The sequence below is a fragment of the Pseudorca crassidens genome, chromosome 8 (assembly GCF_039906515.1).
Source record: "Pseudorca crassidens isolate mPseCra1 chromosome 8, mPseCra1.hap1, whole genome shotgun sequence".
In the NCBI taxonomy this organism is placed as follows: domain Eukaryota; kingdom Metazoa; phylum Chordata; class Mammalia; order Artiodactyla; family Delphinidae; genus Pseudorca; species Pseudorca crassidens.
In genome coordinates this window covers 30,923,332-30,948,810 of record NC_090303.1, presented here as the reverse complement: position 1 = coordinate 30,948,810, position 25,479 = coordinate 30,923,332, and the positions used below count along the sequence as shown (strand labels likewise).

Here is a 25,479-nt window from a genome sequence, read left to right as displayed (position 1 = left end):
GAACTTGATCCTTTCCTCCAGGTACCTCCATTTAAGTGACACCAAATGCCACCCCCTTGTGCAAGCCAAAAACCTGAGAGTCATCCTTCATTTTGCCATTTCTCTCACACCCACACATCCAATCCAATAGCAAGTTCTGTTGGTTCTTTCGGAAGATAATCCTGTATGGTCTCTTGGGCTTCTGTACGTCTTTCCAGCAGCGGCTCCGACTACCTTTGTTCTGGACTTTCTTTTCAATGGTATTTTTTATAGCAAAGAGCCCTAGGAGATAGAGGTAGTGCCTGTGGAACAGAGGACCAGCATATCACTCATTAGAGAAGATTCAGATTCCCCAATCTAGCTGTTCTTCCCTGTAATGCCACCGCTGACTGTGCCGTGGTCATGGTGCCCTTTGCATAGCCTGTGGGAAGTGGGGCTCAGGTAACCAGAGCCAGTGCGGAACTCTGGCTACTGCCATTGCTTTGAGTCAGAGTCCTTTTTGTCAGCGTCCACAAAACTGTGGCAAGCTAACATGTTAAGTTGGAATCAGTCAAGTAAAATCTCAGACTCTTCGGTCTTTGACAGTTGTGACAGTGAGATCGGAAAGGCTTTCTCAAAGAGGAAGGATGAGGGTCTCGTGGGCTGATGAACAGGCCTTGAGAGCAGTCCATGGGGATCCGTAGCAAACAGGCTGACCAAACTGTACGGCCAACCAGGCAATAAATAGTGTTCCACTTTATGGCCATTAAAGAAGAGGATTTGGGGGGTGGTTCGCAGGCTGAGTGACAGGAAGTAGATTCGGATAGAGCTGCTAGACCTGTACTGAAATTGTTGCTGACTCACCTCTGGGGGTGCCGTCGATTTCCTCCCTATTCCGATTCAGGTCCTTGGTGGGCAGAAAGTTGTACTCTTTTTTCACATAAAAGTTGCAGAGACAAGCACCTACACTGACCCTACACTGACAAGAGAAGCCTTCAGAGAAGCAGAGACCAGGTGAGTCATTTAAACTTTGGCTGGCTCCCTTGGGAAATGAGGGAAGAGGGCGACCAGTGCTTGTGAAGGAAGAATGGCAACAGCTAGGCCCTCTGAGGGCTCATCCCTTGGTATAGTCTCTCACGCCAAACTTAGATCCATTCTGCGATGACAGAAGTCTCAGTTTTTTACAGTGGAACCTGGCTGCAGAAAAGGAGCTTTGGCCCTCTCTGTCAGATTGCCCTGAAACAGGATAATGCTCTGGGAAGCCAGAGATGACGCACTGACCGGTATCTGGGCTCTTCCTGACCTGGATTGGGTTGAAAATGCTGACAGAAGTGCTGCACCAAAGAATGAGAGACGGACGCAAGGAAATCTGGATGAATTCCTGCAGTCAGCTGCAGCCCTGGAAAGCTTGCTTAGCCCTTAGGCTAAAACCAGGCAAGATGCTAAGAGATGTTATCATGATGAGACAGCAAATGCCCTGGATTAAGACGAACTCCTTGAAAAAAGTTGCTGCTGTCTGTGCAAGTCAGTGGCGAGTGAGCTGAAATCCGCAAACCACGTGGCCCAGGCAGATAGCTACCGATATCTGGCTCTGGCCTCTGAGTCAAGGGGTCCCCCAAACTGAAATGAACAGTGACATTAATGACGACGTTGCCATTCAATTCAGGGTTTTGGGTGCTCAGAAACATTGGACCTTCGTTTGGTTGAGCCATGCGTAGCTGCTGCCTGCTTGAAACACAGAGCAAATGTGTCTTCCTTCCTGGCATGGAGATGTCCGTGCTGCCTGATTCCTCCCTTACTCTCTCCATCCTGATCGCAGCTGCCTTAAGAAGAAAGGAAGGATAGGAACAATGTCTCCCCATCCCCAAGGGTGGCTGCCATCCATATGCACCAGACCCAGTATGCTGGGAAACTCTGGGGAGGGAAGAACTCGAATTTTTATGCTCTGTTGGTTACAGACAGCCAAGTCACCATCCTACCCAGGCCCGTTAGGGAGAAGGCTGGGCTGGGACCAGAAAGAGGCAAATGAGGAACTTGCTTGAGATGCACATTTAAGGAGGCACCCAAAACTCAGTAATCAAGACAAGTAATTTTTTTTTTTGCGGTACACGGGCCTCTCACTGTCGTGGCCTCTCCCGCTGCGGAGCACAGGCTCCAGACACGCAGGCTTAGCGGCCATGGCTCACGGGTCCAGCCGCTCCGCGGCATGTGGGATCTTCCCGGACCGGGGCACGAACCCGCGTCCCCTGCATCAGCAGGCGGACCCTCAACCACTGCGCCACCAGGGAAGCCCCAAGGCAAATAATATTTTACTGCAGTATTTTTTAAAAATAAAAATTCATGCTAAAAGCCTACGATGAACACAATACCAACCTTTTAAATAAGGTTAGGATCGGTAACAGTGCTGGGCTGTGATGTATTCAAGGTGAAGGCAAAAAGTCAGCAATACTGATCCTATCGTGATGACTGCTCATGCACGTGTTACCGGGCCCACTCTGCACTGCCTACTGGAAATTGGGACTTGCGCAACCTACACAGATGCTGAATTTCTGGCCACAGTGGTGGCTGCGGGTAATAAAAGTCCTTTGGCTCTGAGTTAGGAGTCTCAGGTCTCTGTCAGCATCCCCGAATCTGTGGCGGGCTAACCTGTTAGATTGCAGGGTGGGTTAAAACCCTTCTCGGTCCTTCACAGGTTCTGTCTCCATCACTGACATCCTACCCATGGCTCGGGCCACCATCATCTATCGCAGTCACTTAACTGCTCTCCCCACCCCTGCTTTCTCCTTTCTGTCATACGTTGTCTTTAGCACCTTGATTTTTTTTTTTTCCTAAAATGTGAGATCACAAAATATGAGATCATTAAACTGCTCCATTTAAAAGTATTTCAGTGGTTTCTTTTTCCATAGAGAACAAAAATCTAAACTTTTTGCTATGGCCTATAAAGTCCTATGTGGTCTAGCTGCCCACCCTCCCAACCGCCTACCTCTCACATAAACTCACTCTCCCATCTACTCATTAAACAGTAGCCAGATACACCTTTCTTTTCTAAGACATTTTTGCCTGGGGGTGTTTGCACTTGCTGTTTCTCCTGTCTAGCGGGTAGAATTCCCCTGGTTTGCTCCTTCCCATCTTTCGGTAGGGTATTATGAAATAGGCACTAGTAGGGGTGGCAAACACTTTTTGAAAGAATGAGATGTGATACATTTCTTTAAATCTTCAAAATAGTCAACATGGGAAAATTGGAATTTCTCTGCAAGTACTTAAACCTTGTAAAAATTCTGAAGTCACCTCCAAGTCTGCCTAGGCAGAATGCTTTGCCTGCACCAACCCCAGTAAGAATCCAGCATCTTGATACCTAGAGTACGGTCCTTTGCCTCGCAGCATCTCCATCATCTGGGAGCTTGCTAGAAATCCAGAACCTGGGGCCTCATCCCTTCTTCCTGAATCAGAATCTTTAGCAAGATTCCCAGGTGGATGCGCCCTAAAGTTTGGGAAGCACTGTAGTGGCATAACCCCACTCCCTTCCGTCATAGTACTCACCACTGCATGAGTTATCCTGAATGTTCACTTATTAATTATTTACTCACCATCTCTATGCTCCTCTCATTCCCCACCAGATTGTAAGTTATCAAAGAGGAGGGGCTTGTCTGTGTTGATAGCTGTATCCCCAAGGCCCATAGTAAATGCTCAGATACTTTTGGAAGACATGAATGAACAAAATACTCAGTAATTACCATTTAAACTTTTTGTGGTAAACTTTCCACCCAAACGTGACCTAGTTTTTCTTTACACCATTGGAACTATGTATTGGATCCCTGATGACTCGGTGTTTGATTCTTATGCTCTCTGGGATGGTTTTGTTGTGATACAGAAGGAGGCAGCCTGGATATTTCTCAAAGATCCTTTGAAGTTTTGGATTCTTACCCAAGTTTTTGCTCGCTCCGTCTTGATGTCTCTTACAGCGTTGACTAGTCTTGTTTGTTCTAGGTTTTACGCCTACAAGTCCATTCTTCATATTAAGGATAGGTAAGTGTGTGATATAGTAGGAAAGGCATGGATTTGGATCCAAAAAACTAGTCCTACTATTTTTTAACTGTGCCACCTGAAAAGTTAATTGCCCTCTGAGTCTGTTTACTCATCTTCCTAATGGATAATGAAATTCGCTTTCCAGGGTACTAATGAGAATAACGTAAGCTCATGTATGCAAAGCACTTGGTAGAATAAGGTTTTGGGATTTGGTCAGGAAGACTTAGTTCCTTTCTTTCCCTCTTGCCTTAATCATGTCACTTTTTGCCCAAGTGAACAACCAACCAAAAGAAAACAAGAAAAATTTAAAAATCACAAGACCTCAAAGCCCTTACACATTATTTAAATGAATTCCTCTACCTGGTATAATCTGACCAAGCTGCCAGTTCCCATTAATTTCTCACTAGACTCCCCCTGTCTTCCATTTGAGCACGACTGACATTATTGCATTCTTCTTGGTTCATTTCTATTTTCCCTCAAGAATATTCCCCGTAGGCCCTATATACTCTAACTACCTTACTTGCACTTTCCTACCAAGGTACAGGATGAAATCCCACCTCTTTAAGGAGATTCCTGGAAAGACCAAGCTCTTACTGATCCAACTCGTTTTTGAAACTAATAGGCATTTAAGAGTTTCTATCAGCAATTTAATTATAAACTATTCTGTGTTAATCTTGAATCCGTTCATGCTTGTTATTGTTTTCCCAACTGAGATGTAAGCTTTTTGAAGACTAGAATAGTGCTTTATATTGTTTTATAACTCCCAGTGGGTGGCAAAGTACTGAGTCATAAACCTTGTTGACCGATGGCCAAATTCCTAATGCTGGTACTTAGATTATTATTGGGTACTTTTCTAATGCTGCTGATTCTCTCCGAGCCACATGGTTTCCCTCCAGGAAATTTTAAATCGCAGTCTAAAACAAGGGTCCTGGGTTCAAATACCTATAGGGCTATGCAGATTCATACGTGAGGGTAGCCAGGTGTAAGAATTCAGGGGCTGGTGGGAGCTGTGGGCAACAGGAGTGAGAGTGCTCTGTCTAGAGGCATAAGCACTACTCAGCCAGCTAATTGTGGGTCCACATGTTTTAGTTTGTTAAGAGAAGCCAAGAATCTAGACAGTTATGTACAATTTCTCAATGTTCTTACTTTGGCAAACATTTCAAAGAATTTCAAAACAGTGCCGGCCAAACTAGAGATATCTGTGGGACAAGAAGAGCGTGTGATTCATTAGGGCAGCGATTTTCAATCCTGGCTGCAAATGAGAGTCACGTGGGGGGCTTTGAAAAATCCTGACGTCTAAGCCACAGATCAGGCCAATTAAATCAGAATATCTGGGGCTGTGCCCCAGGTATCAATATTTTTTTTCAAAGCTACCCAGTTGATTCAATGTGTGATTGAATATGAAAACCTCTGTGTTGGAGGCTCTGGTCTACTGTCTCATTTCTTTTGTAAATTTAGGATTGGGATTATTTGCAAGGATAAGTGAGACCTCAGATGATCTCTGTAGGATTCATTGCCTTAATTAGCATAGCCCTTAAAACTCTCAACTGTACAACCTCTGCCCCATTTTCCTTGTAACTTCTGCCATGTGGCAAAACTTCTGGTATCTTCAGCTAATTTCTTTTAATCATGATATTGCTATCATGTTAAAGGAAGAAGTCATTTTTTTATGTTTTAGGAATAAATGCTAGTTCATTCAATAAAATTAAATTTTATTCTCGGTATTATTTTTGTTTTATTTTTTCATTAGCTTTTTCGAGAATGAATAGTTTCAAATCATATGTGAGGATAGAACAAATAGCATTGTAACTATTTTGCATTTCCAATACCCCAAGTCCTGTCTACTAAGGATGGCTTCCTAAGAAGTGAAAAAAAAAATCCTTACAGATCTATAGGAGGAGGATGTGTATAGAAAGACAAAAGATAGAATTGGGGGCATTAAAATGCATTAACTGTAGTTCTCCATTTAATCCCCACCCTAGAAAGGTACGAACTCCTGTGTGCATATAATCTGACCTTTGATTTTGTTGATTTAGTTCTGATGTCTTCTCTTTTGACAGATTTTCAAAAATTTTTATAGGTGGTCTTATAGAAAGCCTGACCGTTATCCCAACATTGATTGTATATTCTTTATTTTTCTGGCTGCTCCTTTAATGTGGTCCATAGGTTTGAGTCACAACGTTGTGGATAATTTACTAGACTAGACACATCAAGCTTCGCCAGTCTCTTGATCTCTTGCTTTAAGTAGCTTTGTCTTATTTTTGAGCAGCAATATTCAAGAGCTTGGTAACGTAGGAATTGCTGATAAACAGAAACATTTGAGGACTATTCCAACCTACAGAGGCACTTTACTTTGTGAAATCATGTTGTAACAAGGAAACCATAAGGCCTCTGGAAAACTTAATGACGAATTAAGAAATATAGAGAATAAAAACCAATTGCCTTAAGAGGGAAATATTCTTATACTCACTCATTGGGCGATACGAAAATGAGAAGTATAAATGTGGGAGTAACGGATTGATGGTTTCAACAATTTGAGAAATTTTGATGGAATCATGAACTGTTTCTTTCAGGAGAGATGGTCATTATATTGAAGCCCAGAAATCTGAACTAAATATTACTGGAGACTATATGAGTAATGACTTAATTAGGTTACATGGATATAGACAGTAAAAGTTTTAACCGATTCAGGGATTACATACATATACCACATCTACAGGAAGTAAAGTTGTAGAAAAAGTATAACAAATATTGTATTTTAACTTGTTTTAGAGAAATAATGATGCTCATTTGAAGCTTGAGTGAAAAGTTTTTAGATCTTTCAACTGATCCTGGCTTAATGTTGCAACTCTGCTTTAATTTACAGATCGATCTGTGGTAGCCAGGTCCTCTCGTGTCTAATTTAAAGTCTTATTATCTTGTCATTCACTTTCTAAATTAAATGAAAAGTTTTAAGGGGCGTGTGCGTGCATGTGTATGTGTGTGTGTTTATTATACTTTTCTCCCACTGGATTGTAAATTGCTTGAATGACCATGCCATTTACATTTATGTTCCTCTCTGTGCCCAGCACAATGCTTTCCACATAGCAAGCACTAATTAAATGTTTTAAAACATATTGAATTAATTTCCATATACAATATGGTGGTTCATCATGGCATTTATAATTTAGCTACCTAATTGCTGAGATGAAATAAAAGGAGTCTCTTTTAAATTATACATAACAAAACAGCGGCAGGATACAAGAAGAAGGAAAAGGAGAAACCATTCCGAGACTTACTCTGTAGTCACTTGAAGTCACATAAAATATAGGGAGGAAGGCCAACCAGATGATGCATGTGGTGTACATGGTAAAACCAATGAACTTGGCTTCGTTGAAATTCTCTGGGCACTTCCGCGTTTTGAAGGCATACACAGTGCATAAGATGACCAGGACCACATCGTAGGTAAGTGAGATCAACATGCTGGAATCTTTGACATTGCATTTTAAGATGACTGTTTCCCGCTTCTCTGGAAGGGTGTACCGCCTGGTGCCTGGAACCTCCAGGATGAGCCACACAGACACTACCACAATTTGCACCAGTATCAGACCCAGGCAGATGAAAACCTGAGAACTTGGGCTGATGAATTTTGGCCTCTGAGCGCCATTCTTTACCCCATCGAAGACACGGGCAATGCAGTTTGTCTTGGTCAGCAGGGCTGAGTAACAGACAGCGAAGGAGGTCCCCAGCCCTAGTCGGCGCAATGCACAGATGACTGGTGACGGCTTGGAAATGAAGAAGAATGTCATGCAATAGGACAGGCCAACCCCAAACAACAAGATGTAGCAGAGCTCCCGGCCTGATGCTTTGACTAACGGTGTGTTGTTGTGCTTGATAAAGACAGTCACAACCACGCATGTACACATAAAACCCAGGCAGGCAATGGTGACTGGACCAATGGCCCAGGCATCTTGCCACCTGATGTAGTCCTCAGGAAGGTCAAAGCAGCCAGATAGGTCTGCAGTGGGCCACTGCCCAAGGCCGCAATCCATACAGGTAAACTCGTCAGCCAGGTATTCGTAGGGCTCGCAGGGGATGCAGATCCAGCAGCAGACGTCCCCTGGTTGCATATTCTTCATTTCATTGGGTGCACAGGGGTCGCTGCACTGGGACGTGGGGATTGAGTTCCGGGACCAGTGGATAGAGTCGACATCTACTGATAAGGTTTCTGCCCAATGACCAACCTTCAAGTAGGAATACTTGCCACCCATGTACTGGAAGTTGAACACGTTGTAACGTCCCATTCCGTCTCCAAAAGTGTCAAACTTGACAATGCTATCTGCACCTTTATTTGGGTTGAATGGAGCTGTGACATGTAAAGTAAAAGAAAAGAAAAAAAAGATCACTGTTTAGGTGTCTTAAGTGTGATCGGTCAATGACTTTATATCATACACTTAGCAAAACTGAAATAACAGGGAACAGGGATTCCAAGGCTGAGATAATTTATCAATTACCATTGAATTTACATATTAAAAACTACTGGAGTCTTCAAGCATTCATAAATTCATTCACTTAACATTCCTGAGTGCCTCCTGTGTGCCAAGTGCCAGTGATAATCATGAGTACAATACAGTGTCTGCCTTCAAAGGAGCTGATTATTTAACAGGGAAACCGGTGAACATGTAGTCATATTTTATGTGGTATATAAATATTCATTTCTTGAAAGATTCCACAATAGGAATTGGACAAAACTTCGAATCTCATCTCTATTACGTATTTATATATTGATGTATAGAAATTAAATATTTGCATGAAGATATAATTAAAAAGAGGAATTTTTCTCCTTCAAATCAAGAAAAAAATTTTCATTATAAATGGATGGTATGTTTCTTTTAAACAGTTTAGATAATTCAGAAGGAAAGAAAAAAAGAACACTCATCCATAATCCTTCAACTGTAGTATTTTCATGTTTTGGAGGCTGTTCATTCTGACTACATATTTGCATGTGTCTGTGTATAGCATACTCCTATCCACATATATACAACCTGAATATTCTGAAGGCACCTACAGTAGAAGCTAGGTAATTGCTTTACAGTTCCTAACTGTACGGGATCGGTAGCCCTCAACCCTGTCCCTTTCTTATAGCCAGTGCCTAAGAGCAGCGCCTCTCTAAGCATCTCTGGTTCCTCTCTCCTCTCTTCCAGCTGCTGCTCATCACGTCTCTCTTGCCAACATGAGCTGCCATTCTGTTCACCATTTTTATGCCACCTTCTCTGGTCTACTCTGTGCCTACTATTTCACACTGCCGACCTTTACTCTTTCCTTAAATGTAGAAGAATGAAGCTGGTGTCTCTGATGCACAGACAATCTTTATTAGTCAGGGTAGGCTTGCCTGTGTTGGTAAATAGACCCCAAATTGTTTAAGGGCTCAAACACAATGGAAGTTTATTTCTCCCTTGTGCAGTAGGCTAAAGTCTTGGTGGGCGGGTATCTCTCCTCCACACAGGGATTCAGGAACCCACGTTCCTTCCATCTTGAAGCTGTACCAATTCCTAGGGCCTCCTTCTCATTGCCATCCATGCGGTGGAAGGAGAAAAAGAGTATGAATTAGGTACACCTGCTTCCTCAAAGTATAAACCTGGAAGTGGCACGTGCTTTTATTCACATTTATTGACTAGAAATTAGTTACAGGGTCACACCCAACTTCGAGAGCAGCTGGGAAATGTGGCTTAGCTGATGTGCCCAACTACAGCTATGGATGAGGAAGGGGAATTTGCAGGACACTGCAGTCTCTTACTCTGCAGGTCTTTGCTGTCTTTACTACCGCCTCCCTGAGCTCCGTCCTGTCTTCTCTGGGGCTCATGTTGTTCCAGCCAGCGGGAAACAGCTTACTCTTCTTGGGTCTAGTTATTTTATGGAGGAAAGGGTCCCTCAATGAGTTGCTTGGGTCCTTGGTAAAAGAAAACCTCATATTTCACCTAATAGCTCTTGCCTACATAGGATGCTTAGATGCCCCTAGAGTGTCAGGCTTGGTGTTTCCAGTAACGTGTTGTACCATATATAAAGTCTGTTAGCAAATGTAATTCAATATGCCACATTTATTCCTCACTTATTATGATTTATTTTCCTTTAGTGATCTTGTTATCTCACATTTGACTTTCCTAAACTTCACCTAGCTTTCTGCCACATTCTTCAAACCCATCGCCTATGTCTGTGTGTGTCTGTACTGCAGTTGGGGATTGGCTTCAAGTTCATAGCGAGACACGCTGTAGTCGTAGATGAGTGCATGATTTTGGATTTAGATGGACCATGTGTGATTGTCATCTCTGCCTTTTAACAGTTGTATGTCCTTAGGAAAGTTAACCTTTCTAACTCTTTTTCCTAATCAACAAATTATAATAACGAATTATAAATAAATGTAAAAATGCTAAATAAATTGATCATTTTCTACTGGTTTATAACATTTGCCAGATACTAAATTGTGGGATAATTCATTTCTCTCTGTTATTTGTTGTTTCTCTTGATCTCTCTCCACAGCAGTATGATCTTTTTTGCAACTACTACAGCTTTAGACTATGTTTTAATATGGTAGAACAAATGAACATAGGAGTTGAAACATTATTGCTATATTTTCAGGAGTAGGAATCAATATCACAATTCTTAGATCACAGAAAACTAAATTTATTTTGTCCATGCTTAGAAAAATTTCATTAAAAATTTTAGAGACTCCTTTCACACGTTACAAATAAATAAAATGTTGAATATTTTAACATAGTTTACATCAAGTATAAGAACCTCAGATGTGTTATTAATTTTTTTTATTCTCAACTACACAGTCAATCTCCACCAGTGTTCAGGGGATGTTATTAGGTCATTCTGGAAAAGATTTGTAAAATAAATGTTTTATAGCTTTAAATATTTCACTATTTTCACAGCTATTCTTAAATATAAAGTTTCTTAAAAATAACGTATTTGAAAGGTGACAAAACTGGTTGTTTTGCGTAACCTGAGCCAGAGAGGGTTATTGATAAGATTGTTGGCATGTGAGCTAATAATATAAACACTAAAGATGTAAAACATTCCTTTTATAAATCTTTTATGGAAATCATCTGATATCATTAACTGAATACTGGAACAGACTGGTGGCTTAGTTGAGAATAACAAAACTAATAACACATCTAGGGTCTTAACACTTGATATAAAATGTTTTAAAATAGTCAACATTTTACTTATTTGTAACATGTAAAAGGAATACCTGAATTTTTTTTTTTTTTTTTTTTTTTTTTTTTTTTTTTTTGCGGTACACGGGCCTCTCACTGTTGTGGCCTCTCCCATTGCGGAGCACAGGTTCCGGACATGCAGGCTCAGGGGCCATGGCTCACGGGCCCAGCCGCTCCGCGGCATGTGGGATCTTCCCGGACCGGGGCACGAACCCGTGTCCCCTGCATCGGCAGGCAGACTCTCAACCACTGCGCCACCAGGGAAGCCCAGAATACCTGAAATTTTTAATGCCTCTTTTCTAAGCATAGAATAAACAAACTTAGCTTGATGTAACATAAGAATTCTGATATTGATTCCTACTCATGAAAATCTGGTAATAATATTTCAATTCCCATTTTTTTCTTAATCGTTTGAATATACAGAGCATTGATAGGTTTTTTAAAGAGCCTAAATGAGGACTTTATCTCTGGCTTTTACAAAATATAGGCACTTTTTTTTAATTGGAGTACAATTGCTTTACAATGTTGTGTTAGTTTCTGCTGTACAAAGAAGTGAATCAGCTATATGTATACATATATCCCCTCCTCTTGGACCTCCCTCCCCCCACCTCCTTCCCACCCATCTACGTCATCACAGAGCACAGAGCTGAGCTCCCTGTGCTATATAGCAGGTTCCCGTTAACTATCTATTGTACACATGGCAGTGTATATATGTCACTCCTAATCTCCCAATTCATCCCACTCTCCCCTTCCCCTCCTGTGTCCACTCTTCCGTTCTCTACGTCTGCGTCTCTGTTCCTGCCCTGCAAATAGGTTCATCTGTGCCATTTTTCTAGATTCCACATATATGCGTCAATATACGTTTGTTTTTCTCTTTCTGACTTCACTCTGTATAACAGACTCTAGGTCCATCCACATCTCTACAAATGACCCAATACCCTGAGAAAACCATATTTCAAAAAGACACATGTACGCCAATGTTCATTGCAGCACTATTCACAGTAGCCAGGACGTGGAAGCAACCTAATGCCCATTGACAGATGAATGGATAAAGAAGATGTGGTACATATATACAATGAATATTACTCAGCCATAGAAAGGAATGAAATTGGGTCATTTATAGCCACTATTTTTCATTAGGCTATTTTATTTTTTAATTTTTTTGAATTTTATTTATTTTTCATACAGCAGGTTCTTACTAGTTATCCATTTTATACATATTAGTGTATACATGTCAATCCCAGTCGCCCAATTCATCACACCACCACCCCACATCCACCACCAATTTTACCCCTTGGTGTCTATACGTTTGTCCTCTACATCTGTGTCTCAATTTCTGCCCTGCAGACCGGGTCATCTGTACCATTTTTCTATGTTCCACATATATGCGTTAATATAGGATATTTGTTTTTCTCTTTCTGACTTACTTCACTCTGTATGACAGTCTCTAGATCCATCCACGTCTCTACAAATGACCCAGTTTCGTTCCTAATGGCTAATATTCCATTGTATATATGTACCACATCTTCTTTATCTATTCATCTGTCGATGGGCATTTAGGTTGTTTCCATGACCTGGCTATTATTGTAAATAGTGCTGCAGTGAACATTGGGGTGCATGTATCTTTTTGAATTATGGTTTTCTCTGGGTATATGTCCAGTAGTGGGATTGCTAGATCATATGGTAATTCTATTTTTAGATTTTTAAGGAAGCTCCATACTGTTCTCCATACTGGCTGTATCAATTTACATTCCCACCAACAGTGCAAGAGGGTTCCCTTTTCTCCACACCCTCATCAGCATTTGTTGTTTGTAGATTTTCTGATGATGCCCATTCTGACTGGTGTGAGGTGATACCTCACTGTAGTTTTGATCCGCATTTCTCTCATAATTAGTGATGTTGGGCAGCTTTTCATGTGCTTCTTGGCTATGTGTAGTTCTTCTTTGGAGAAATGTCTATCTAGGTCTTCTGCCCATTTTTGAATGGGGTTGTTTGTTTTTTTAATATTGAGCAGCATGAGCTGTTTATATATTTTGGAGATGATAATCCTTTGTCCGTTGATTCATTTGCAAATATTTTCTCCCATTCTGAGGGTTGTATTTTCCTCTTGTTTATGGTGTCCTTTGCTGTACAAAAGCTTTTAACTTTCATTAGGTCCCATTTGTGTATTTTTGGTTTTATTTCCATTACTCTAGGAGGTGGATCAAAAAAGAATTTGCTGTGATTTATGTCAAAGAGTGTTCTTCCTATGTTTTCCTCTAAGAGTTTTATAGTGTCTGGTCTTACATTTAGGTCTCTAATCTATTTTGAGTTTATTTTTGTGTATGGTGTTAGGGAGTGGCCTAATTTCATTCTTTTACATGTAGCTGTCCAGTTTTCCCAGCACCACTTATTGAAGAGACTATCTTTTCTCCATTGTATATCCTTGCCTCCTTTGTCATAGATTAGTTCACCATAGGTGCATGGATTTATCTCTGGGCTTTCTATCCTGTTCCATTGGTCTATATTTCTGTTTTTGTGCCAGTACCATATTGTCTTGATTACTGTAACTTTGTGGTATAGTCTGAAGTCAGGGAGTCTGATTCCTCCAGCTCCGTTTTTATTTCTCAAGATTGCTTTGGCTCTCTGGGATCTTTTTTGTCTCCATACAAATTTTAAGATTTTTTTGTTCTAGTTCTGCAAAAAATGCCATTGGTAATTTGATAGGGATTGCATTGAATCTGTAGATTGCTTTGGGTAGTATAGACATTTTCACAATATTGATTCTTCCATCCAAGAACATGGTATATCTCTCCATCTGTTGGTATCATCTTTAATTTCTTTCATCAGTGTCTTATAGTTTTCTGCATACAGGTCTTTTGTCTCCCTAGGTAGGTTTATTCCTAGGTATTTTATTCTTTTTGTTGCAATGGTAAATGGGAGTGTTTCCTTAATTTCTCTTTCAGAGTTTTCATCATTAGTGTATAGGAATGCAAGAGATTTCTGTGCATTAATTTTGTATCCTGTACCTTTACCAAATTCATAGATTAGCTCTAGTAGTTTTCTGGTGGCATTTTTAGGATTCTCTCTATATAGTATCGTGTCATCTGCAGACAGTGACACTTTTACTTCTTCTTTTCCAATTTGTATTCCTTTTATTTCTTTTTCTCCTCTGATTGCCGTAGCTAGGACTTCCAAAACTATGTTGAATAATAGTGGCGAGAGTGGACATCCTTGCCTTGTTCCTGATCTTAGAGGAAATGCTTTCAGTTTTACACTATTGAGAATGATGTTTGCTGTGGGTTTGTCATATATGGCCTTTATTATGTTGAGGTAGTTTCACTCTGTGCCCACTTTCTGGAGAGTTTTTATCATAAGTGAGTGTTGAATTTTGTCAAAAGCTTTTTCTGCATCTATTGAGATGATCATATGGTTTTTCTTCTTCAATTTGTTAATATGGTGTATCACATTGATTGATTTGCGTGTATTGAAGAATCCTTGCATCCCTGGGATAAATCCCACTTGATCATGGTGTATGATCCTTATAATGTGTTGTTGGATCCTGTTTGCTAGTATTTTGTTGAGGATTTTGGCATCTGTTTTCATCAGTGATATTGGTCTGTAATTTTCTTTTATTGTAGTATCTTTGTCTGGTTTTGGTATCAGGGTGATGGTTGCCTCATAGAATGAGTTTGGGAGTGTTCCTTCCTCTGCAATTTTTTGGAAGAGTTTGGAAAGGATGGGTGTTAGCTGTTCTCTTAATGTTTGATAGAGTTCACCTGTGAAGCCATCTGGTCCTGGACTTTTGTTTGTTGGAAGATTTTTAATCACAGTTTCAATTTCATTACTTGTGATTGGTCTGTTCATATTTTCTATTTCTTCCTGGTTCAGTTTAAGAAGGTATACCTTTTTAAGAATTTGTCCATTTCTTACAGGTTGTCCATTTTATTGGCATAGAGTTGCTTGTAGTAGTCTCTTAGGATGCTTTGTATTTCTGCGGTGTCTGTTGTAACTTCTCCTTTTTCATTTCTAATTTTATTGATTTGAGTCCTCTTCCTCTTTTTCTTGATGAGTCTGGCTAATGGTTTATCAATTTTGTTTATCTTCTCAAAGAACCTGCTTTTAGTTTTATTGATCTTTGCTATTATTTTCTTTGTTTTTATTTCATTTATTTCTGCTCTGATCTTTATGATTTCTTTCCTTCTGCGAACTTTGGGTTTTGTTTGTTCTTCTTTCTCTCGTTCCTTTAGGTGTAAAGTTAGATTGTTAATTTGAGATTTTTCTTGTTTCTTGAGGTCAGCTTGTATTGCTATAAACCTCTCTCTTAGAACTGCTTTTGCTGCATCCCATAGGTTTTGGATCATCGTGTTTTCATTGTCATTTGTCTCTAGGTATTTTTTGATTTCCTCTTTGATTTCTTCAGTGATCTCTTGGTTATTTAGTAACGTATTGTTTAGCCTCCATGTGTTTGTGTTTTTTACGGTTTTTTCCCTGTAATTGATTTCTAATCTCGTAGCGTTGTGGTCAGAAAAGATGCATGAAATGATTTCATTTTTCTTAAATTTACTGAGGCTGGATTTGTGACCCAAGGTGTGATCTATCCTGGAGAATGTTCCGTGTGCACTTGAGAAGAAAGTGTAATCTGCAGTTTTTGGATGGAATGTTCTACAAATATCAATTAAATCTATCTGGTTTATTGTGTCATTTATAGCTTGTGTTTCCTTATTAATTTTCTGTTTGGATGATCTGTCCATTGTCAGCGTGTTTCTCCTTGGGTTTATCTTGTATGGGATTCTTTGCACTTCCTGGACTTGGGTGGCTATTTCCTTTCCCATGTTAGGGAAGTTTTTGACTATAATCCCTTCAGATATTTTCTCGGGTCCTTTCTCTCTCCTCCTTCTGGGACCCCTATAATGTGAAGGTTGTTGTGTTTAATGTTGTCCCAGAGATCTCTTAAGGTGTCTTCATTTGTTTTCATTCTTTTTTCTTTATTCTGTTCCATGGCAGTGAATGCCACCATTCTGTCTTCCAGGTCACTTGTCCATTCTTCTGCCTCAGTTATTCTGCTATTGATTCCTTCTAGTGTAGTTTTCATTTCAGTTATTGTATTGTTCATCTGTTTGTTTGTTCTTTAATTCTTTTAGGTCTTTGTTAATCATTCCTTGCATCTTCTCAGTCTTTGCCTCCATTCTTTTTCCGAGTTCCTGGATCATCTTCACTATCATTATTTTTGAATTCTTTTTCTGGAAGGTTGCCTATCTCCACTTCATTTAGTTGTTTTTCTGGGGTTTTATCTTGTTCCTTCAACTGATACATAGCCCTCTGCCTTCTCATCTTGTCTGTCTTTCTGTGAATGTGGTTTTGTTCCACAGGCTGCAGGATTGCAGTTCTTCTTGCTTCTGCTGTCTGCCGTCTGGTGGATGAGGCTATCTAAGAGGCTTGTGCAAGTTTCCTGATGGGAGGGACTGGTGGTGGGTAGAGCTGGCTGTTGCTCTGTAGGCTATTTTAAATCGGTGGGTGCAGAATATAGGTAGACTTTCATCAGTTTTTTTTCCTTCCTACCTTTTTTTTTGTTGTTCTTAGTGGCAATTTTATTTTATTTTATTTTTTATTTTTAGGTTTTAATTTTTTGTTTTTATACAATTTTTACATGTTACTTTACAGTTACAGTTATTACAAATATTGGCTATATTCCTTGTGTTGTACAACACATCCTTAAGTCTGTCTTATACCTAATAGTATGTACCTCCCACACCCCTCCCCTATTTTGCCCCTCCCCCCGCTGGTAACCACTAGTTTTTTCTTTCTGTGAGTCTGCTTCTTTTATATTATATTCACTAGTTTGCTGTATTTTTTTTAATATTTCACATATAAGTGATAACATATAGTATTTGTCTTTCTCTGTCTGACTTATTTCATTAGGTGTAATGCCCTCCAATTGCATCCATGTTGCTGCAAATGGCAAAATTTCATTTTTTTAATGTCTGAGTTGTATTCCATTGTGTGTGTGTATATATATATATATATATATATATATATATATATATATATACCACAGCTTCTTTATCCATTCCTCTGTTGATGGACACTTAGGTTGTTTATGTCTTGGCTATTGTAAATAATGCTGCTATGAACATTGGGGTTCAAATTAGTGTTTTAGGTTTTGTTGGATATATACCCAGGAATGGGATTGCTAGGTCAACTACTTTCTGACCTTTTTATTTTGAAAATTTTCAAAGCTACAGTAATCATGAAAGAAAAGTATGATGGACATGATTGCATCACCTAGAATTGCAATCACCTTGATTGCAATCACCTAGAATTAACAAATTGTGAACGTTTTGTTGCATTATACTATTCTTGCACATATGCACCAGGAACATGTAAATGAATGTTGGTAGTACTGTATATAAGTGAAAAAAAAAACTGGAATCAACACCAGTTTCCAACAGCAATCACAAATTATTTTGTGGATTATTAACAATATTATATTGTTGTGAAATTAAAGTGACAACAGGTAAATGTATTTTAAAAGCTATAGTGTGTGAAAAGACAATGTAACTCCACTTTCATAAAGTTCTAAGATAAAGAACACTAAGTTGTAAGATAAACACATCTAAACGTATCATTTGGGAATACATACAGAAGTGAAAAATGAATGGTAATGAATAAAGTAAATGAATGATAATGACAAAATTCAGGGTAGTGCCTATGGGATGGAGTGGTGGTATGCAAAGGATGGGATAGGGAAGAGCACAAAGTGGATGCCAATTTATTATAATCTGTTTCTTGTTTGGATGGGGTGTTTTTCATGGATGAGTATTTTATTGTTGTGCTTCATAAATTGCACTGAGTTAAGTATATTATTTGTATGGTTTAATATTTCATAATAAGAGTATATAAAAATTAAAATTTGAAGACATACTATTCCAAACACAAATAAAATATATTAATTAATCTTGTCATTCTAGGGGACTAATGCTGCAAGATTTATTTCTCCTGACTCTCCCATGTGGGGACTGGGAATGTAGTAATGATCAATTGCTTCTGTTGATACAATGAATTCCTAAGAGATTTGCTAAGATATATTGGAAAAACTAGTTTATATATACAAATTATAATCAGAAAGAAAACATTCCACTTAAATGGCATCAAAAATAATTTTAAAAAAACCTCAGGATAAATTTAACAAAATAAGTGAAAGACCTTTGTGAACACTAATTCTGGAATCAGTGAAAAGACATACCACGTTCTTGGATAGTATTTGATTCTCTCTTAGTTCATTTTAATAATAATAATGATGATAGTAATAATATATAAATAATAAATTTCAATAAAAATTCCAACTTTTTATAAAAACAAAAAAAGTCGACCTCAAAGTTCATATGGAAAAATAATTCATTAATAATAGCCAGGAAAAAGAAGAGCAGTGAGGGAGCGTTAGCACTACCAGATATTAATACATATTATAATGCCTCGATCATTAAAACAGTGTCGTCCTGACTCATGAATGCATGGAAAAGAACCAGTGGAGTTGTATGAGATATCCATAAATAGACCCAGTTTACCTGAAGACAAGGAATACTATACAGCTCTGAAGAGAAATGAGGAAGTGTTCTATGTTGCACATATTTTGAAGCTATAAAAAAATCTAAAAGTCACATGATTATCTGTAAAACAAAGTATAATACAGTTAGTTTAACATTTAATATGCTATCTTTTATGTAAATGGAGAAAACAGAAGAATCTATTCTTTTTTTCTCTTCTATGCGTAAGGGAACTCTGGAAGGATGCCCAGGGATAGCAGTCATCAATGGCAAGAGATGCGAAGCTAGCAGATGCATGGCAAAGATGGGAGGGAAATTTTTACCAAATTCTTTTATATATTTTTTGTGTTTTGAAGCATATGATTTTATTACCTATTCAAAATATAATAATAAAAAAGGAAAACATACATTTACAGTCAAGGATCACCAATATTTGAGTAAACTTCTAACCTGAAAGAGAAAGACTGAAACCATCAGAAAAGGAAACTTGGATAGAATAGAGGCAGTGAAGGGAGCAAAAGACAAAAGCTTTAAAACAATAATGAGCTCAGAGAAATAAGAAAAGATGCTGCGTGTATGAGATAGGTACAGTCTATCCTTAAAAAGGAACATTCAGAGAACAAGAATGAACTTTTGGAAATGAAAGCAGAAATAGAAATTCAGTATAAGAATTGAAAGTTAAATTTGAGAAAACTCTTAAATTTTGACCAAAATGCTAAGAAGGAAAGTAGAAAATAAAACAAAAAATTGAGAACATTCTGTAGAATTTCAACAGTCAATCAACAGACCTTTGAGAAAGAAAGAGAAAATGGAGGACATTATCAAAAGAGTCAAAGTAAATAATTGAATGAACTTGGCCTGGGAAAGGGTGACAAGAGACTATTGCTCTTTCTTATAAGCTTGTCAAAGTCACGTAAAAAAATTATGTACTTTTGATAAAAATAAATTATAAAGTTGAAAAAAGTACAAAGAATAATTGAGCTAGGTCAGCTTGCAAAGTAAATAAATTAGGAAAATGATACTGCTGCAAATATTATCACAAGTGCTTGACAAGTGGGTGGTGAACAAGCAAATAGTCCTTTGGTGGAGTTTTGTTTTTTAATATAAATTTTCCCCTTACTAAATTTGTCTCGTTAAATATCTAACAAAATGTGGTCTAGTGTCTAAATCGTTTAAATCAAGAAAGCATATTAAAGTATTTCAAATGAACACATTACAAATTTTGAACAAAAATCCATTGTCAGCAGAAGTGTCCTGATCTGTAGTTTGGAATAAAGGGCTGCTATGTCTATACTTAGAAGGAAAAAGAATGAAAGGAGAACCTAGAAGAAAAAGGTAAACCACGTTGGTCAAATATTTCACAATGGAGAATAGTCATTCTGTACCGGAATGTTGATCGAAACACGACCGGCCTGAGAGGCAGGTAGGAAAACCAAGCACTTTCTCAGGTGCTGCTGGGGTGACTTGAAGTGACAGAGCAGCGTGAAAGTGTTGATCCTGTCGCCTTCCTGATGCGCTTAGCATTGCCTCTGAGTCAGATGGCTTATCTGGGAAATAGTTCAAGTCCAGTGAACCGGAAGCATGGTTCTCTGGAGCTGAGCTGTACAGGAAGCTCTGGAGTTTCCTATTTCTCCAGTTGAATCTCCCCAAGGGAGCAAGCCTCACTCAACATGGAAAAGTAAATCACTTCACTTTCGTTGTTGTTGTAACAGCACGAAAAAACCCAAACTAAAGGGGTGGGGGGAAGAACTGGAAAGATGGCGGAGTTTTTTGTTTTTTTTTTTCCACAAAGACTTAGAACCTTCTCCAAAATCTGCTTCACTGCCCCTAATGCCTCAAAATCAGGTCCTCATTTTACAGAAGGAACCTGATCTGGCCTTGAGTCAGGAGAATGACTTCTCGGTTTAGCTCATCAACCAATTAGTTCTGACCCCAGTTTCAAATGGATTTATTTGAGAAGTTTTGTACCAAGGTGACCAGCCCTCCTAGGGCTCATTTCATAGAGACAAGGCAAGTCTATGCCTTACAAATATCATAGGTCAATAGCAGGAGAAAATTAAATCAGTTATCTTTTCCTCTCAGACAGAAGTCCAATTAAGGTAGGACAATAATGTGGCTCTTAATAGGCTCTCAGTAATGGGAATATAACTGCCGCTGCTTGGGTTCACATCCATAAATACTAATGAAGATTGCAAAAGCTACCAGCAGCAATATGGCTCCAATTTTACAACCAGGCCATCAGTGAAATTTCCGTGAACTATTTTGATGGATTGGAATAAATACATAGATGAGAAAACAGAATATGGCTTTTCCTTTGAAAGACCTTGTTAGGGGTCAAGGGGTGAAGAAATCAAAATCCTTTGGCTAGAGCCAACAGAATCTTTTACAAACATCATGCGGCAGGAAGACAGGAAAGAATAAAAACGAACCCTCAGCTCTCTGTAATTAATTTACCTACCGATTAGGAACACAATTGCTGAAGCGTTTCCATGGTTATTTATCAACTGAGAGTAGCTTCTGGGGCAGAGCACCGTCTAGATGTTGAGGTGCTGTCTCACACATGAAAAATGCTCGATAAGTACCTAAGGTGCTAGCGAGAGTGAGTGTTCTAGAAAAGCTATCGAAAGAACAAGCATGTTTTAGGGTGTTAAGACTTTGGTCAAGACCTCTCTTCAGTTCTCCTGAAAAGTTAGCACAGATAACACTTCCGATGCTTCATTATGTATTTTACTGGCTTCCCTACCTAGAATCTACATATTATGGCTGAAACGTTCAGCACTCAAGGCAGCTCAGAAAGGAACAATCTACTCTTAGACTAAGAATGAAGAGTGTGGAGGCAAGGCACAGAGAAAATAGCAGTGAGTAGAAATTAGTGAGATTCCCATCTCCCTCAACCCCAGTTCAGGGAGCAGGCTTAGGGCCTGTCCTTGCTTATTTTTTTCATTTTAGCTGGAAGGTTCACGGTGGCCCCTGAATCTTTGGTTAGGGACCCTCTTTAATGTGAGCTAATGTAACTATCACATCTTTTTCTACTCTTTCTTTCCCAAGTCCCGATCTCCATTACATCATCTACTGCTTTTCTCACGTTGCCCTATGATGAGATATTTAAAAACTTTTAATGGAAATACATATACAGAAAAAGGGTAGAAATAAGAGAATTATCACAAAGTGAAAACTCCTACGTAACATTATGGATGTTAGGAAAGGGAACATTACCAGTCCCCTTGTTCCTGTTCTACCCTTCCTTCTTCCCAAAGGTAACCACCATCTTACATTTTAGGACCATGAACAAGAGTCACCTGATATTAAACTTTAGATTAATGTAGTAATCATAAAGTATGGATTATGTTATTTCTAATATCTTTTGCTCTAAATTAAGTTGGGTGAGATTCATTCAAGTAGTGTTGAGGTGTATTTGGTCTACTTTTATCGCTGTATAGCATTTTAGTATATAGATGTGCCACAATTTATTTAGCCATGCTTCTGTTGATGGACGCGTATTTTCTTTTTTACGTCTTTAGCTTATATGAATAATGCTGCATCTTTAGCTGTGTTATCCCAGAAGTAAACCTTAAGACTAGATTTGGGTTCAAGTAGTTGATTCAGGAGTTTATAGGGAAATGGAGAAATAAGATATAGACAGGAATGAATCCAATACAGAGTATGTGGATGAGCGCCAGTGGGCCTCCTTCTCCCTGTGGTCCTTTGGGAGACAGCATAGAATGGGGGTTGGGACAGAATACCACAGGCACTCACTAGCTTGGATGGAGCAGCTCTTGTTTGTCATTGGTTGATGGCTCCTCCAGGGATGGTAACTTCAGGCCTTTCAGCTGCTCTAGGTAAGGCACAGCACGGCCCTGTGGCCAGAGGAAGCTCCCTGGCAGAGAGTCACATTAGGAAGCCCTTGACATGTATGAGAACAGAGTGCTAAGGGGATTTGGGAGAGGCACAGAGAGCATCTCTTACATGCTGTGACCGTTCCAATCCATGTGTGCATTTCTGGTGTGTGTGTGTGTAGGTGTGTAGGTGTACAAGTGTACAAATATATGTACATGTATGCAGGCGTGAAACTGCTATGTATGTGAGCCCCAGTTGCTTCACTCCCTGAATGGTGCTGCTTTTGAACTTTAGCAGTTCTGGTGGAAATGTAGTGATATCTCAAACATTGTGCCATTAGGCTACCAGTTCCTCCTCTGTGCTGACAGAGTGTCCTGAACATTTAACTTTAAGGAAATTGAGTACCTCTTGGGAAGGTATCTACTGTGTGTCCATCTCTTCACTAGATCCTAAGCCTCTCGAGGCTAAGGACAATGTCTCATTCATCTTTGTACTCTCATGATCTAAGGCAATGCTGGGCACGGAGTAGGCATTCACTGATTGTTTCCTAAACTCATGATTAGACCTATTAGACTGAATAGCATCATTTGGGGAACTTCAAACACATGCTGGTGACTGAGCCATACCAGAGCCCGATTCAACATCAATCTTAGGAAATGGGCTTGCACTTGTGTTTTGATGGTTTACTGTATTATTATGCAGCCAAGGTTAAAAACCTGTGGTTCTCAGCCAGGGGTGATTTTGCACGCCTAAAAAATATTTGGCAATGTCTGGAGACATTTTGGTTGTTATGGCTCAGGGTAGCATCTAGTGGGTAGAGGCCTGGGGCACTGCTAACCAGTCCACAGGCACAGAACACACCCTCACAACAAACAGTTATCCGGCCCCAGATGTCAACAGTGCCAAGACTGAGAAACCCTGGTCTAGGGTAATACCTGTTTGGAGTTTTAGAAATATTTTCATAATCTCAAACCTCTTTAAAAATTGAAAACACCCATGCCAGAGAAATTCTTTATCGGTGTTTTAATGTTGAGGTTATGAGTGTCTAGTCTTTTTTTTTTCTTCCTACAGTCATTACCAGCTTACAAAGTCCTTTCAGCCTTCTTCGAAGTCCTCTCCTTTTCCTGTTCATCAACAGCTTTATTGACCCCCCATCCTCATCTTCCTCTCACCTCTACCACAGACCCCATTTCATACAGATCTCCGTGATTTTCCTTTTATCCCTTTTGAAAAACCAGTCAACCTGGCTGGGTGTCTCCTTGCCGTCAATCACCTTGTAGGAAAGCAGCACTCTCTTGTGTGTCGCAGGGGTAGGTGTCGTAGACCCTTTTAGAGCAGACTCACAGCAAGGAGAGCTGTTGGTGGGGAAAGCGGGAAGGGGGGTCCCTGCGGGAATTTTCTCCCCCTTTAACGTCATGTCTCTGGCACAAACCTAAGCACCCGAGAACACTGTGACCTTGCAACACTTACCAAAGGTTTTCAATTTTGTGAAAAGAAATTCTGAATTCTGAGGACAAATTTAATCTGTCCTCATGTTTTTAAAGGTGACTACGTCACGTAGTAGAACATAGATTAAAAATATGCTTCCCCCAAAACAAAGTTGGATGCAAGTATAGGACCATGACTTTGTAAAAAAAGAAGGCACCCATTTCCCATTGTCCTGCCCTTAAATCACTTCGCCTGCTGGACTCTAGTTCTAAATCCTGCAGGAGAGTGAAACGTGATATGGACGGAAGGTGAAAACGGCTGAGAAAATCCCTTCCAGAGAGGTGATAGTAAGTCAGCAGTGCAAACTATAAAAAAAAAAACTCATTTGAAAAATAGTTGCAGAGCTAATATTCTGAAGAACATGATCGCGGTCACAAGAATACTTGATAAAACGAGCTTTCCATTTTTAAGCAAACAGTACACTACTTCATATAAAAAGCTGAACAGCAGAAATTTTATTCAGCCTTCGAGGATGAACTTCCAAAGATAAGCACAGCAGCTTAGCATGCAGGAGCTGCAAGTTCTATGGGGGCAGCAAATTAATTTCTAGTCTCTTGCCTTATGCATGTCTGGACATGCATTTGACTCTTTGTGTGGTATCCTGCAAAGAGAATACAGGGAAAATCAATTACTTCTCCTCCCAGCAGGTGGGTCTATTGTTACGTTGTCATGTTTTTCCTCAGCCACCGTAGGGTAGCCGGGTCTTCGTCTTCACTGAGAGGGCTGCGTCATTGAACTCCCATATTTTAAGTGACCTTGTCAGGGCATCAAGCACTTTCACACACTGTTAAAAATTCCAAACCCACATCTCCCTGAAAGGGTTTCTGTTCCGCTGGAAATAATTAAGGTGACAAAATGGAAAGTAATTGCTTTACGTTTTCACCCCAATTTGTGCCGTAATTTCTATTTTGAATTATTCTAAAAATAAGGCTGCAAAGGGTATCATAAATCTGGTTATTTTGTTCCTTTTTAGAAAATATTCCTAGAAATTAATCAACCTCAGAAATCATTTGAATTCAGATGTCTTCCACTCTTCCTCCAGTTGTGTTAAAAGTAATAAGGTAGATTAAAGTAACTTGCTAATAGAACTCTAACATATCCCTTATATTATAATTATATAATATATTGAGATGTAATTATCAATGATATAATTAGACAATATAGACATACAGTATCAATAGCATTTATTATATAACATATTAATATATACTTATATATAATGTATAATTGTTATGCTTAAGTGATATGTTAGGATTCTATCACCAAGTTAATTTTATCTATTACAGAATCATATATATATATATATATATATATATAATTTTCTTGCATAAATTCCCACATTTCCCAGATGGTATTTTTACTGAAAAACCAGGGGTTGGAGCATTGTTACCATCCAGGACTTTACCCAAAGTCATCCTTGAAATCGATGGAGAACATGATAGTAT

The 25,479-nt window shown here is 39.2% G+C and overlaps 1 protein-coding gene across 2 annotated transcripts in view; it reads right to left on the bottom strand.

Moving 5' to 3' along the window:
• Nucleotides 1-25,479, bottom strand: part of GRM3 (glutamate metabotropic receptor 3) — a 234,438-nt gene that overhangs the window by 17,763 nt on the left and 191,196 nt on the right. For both annotated transcript variants that reach the window (XM_067746098.1, XM_067746097.1), the window contains exon 4: nucleotides 7,263-8,329. In XM_067746098.1, the coding sequence (XP_067602199.1) occupies nucleotides 7,263-8,329 (1,067 nt within the window). The remainder of the gene's footprint in view (nucleotides 1-7,262; nucleotides 8,330-25,479) is intronic.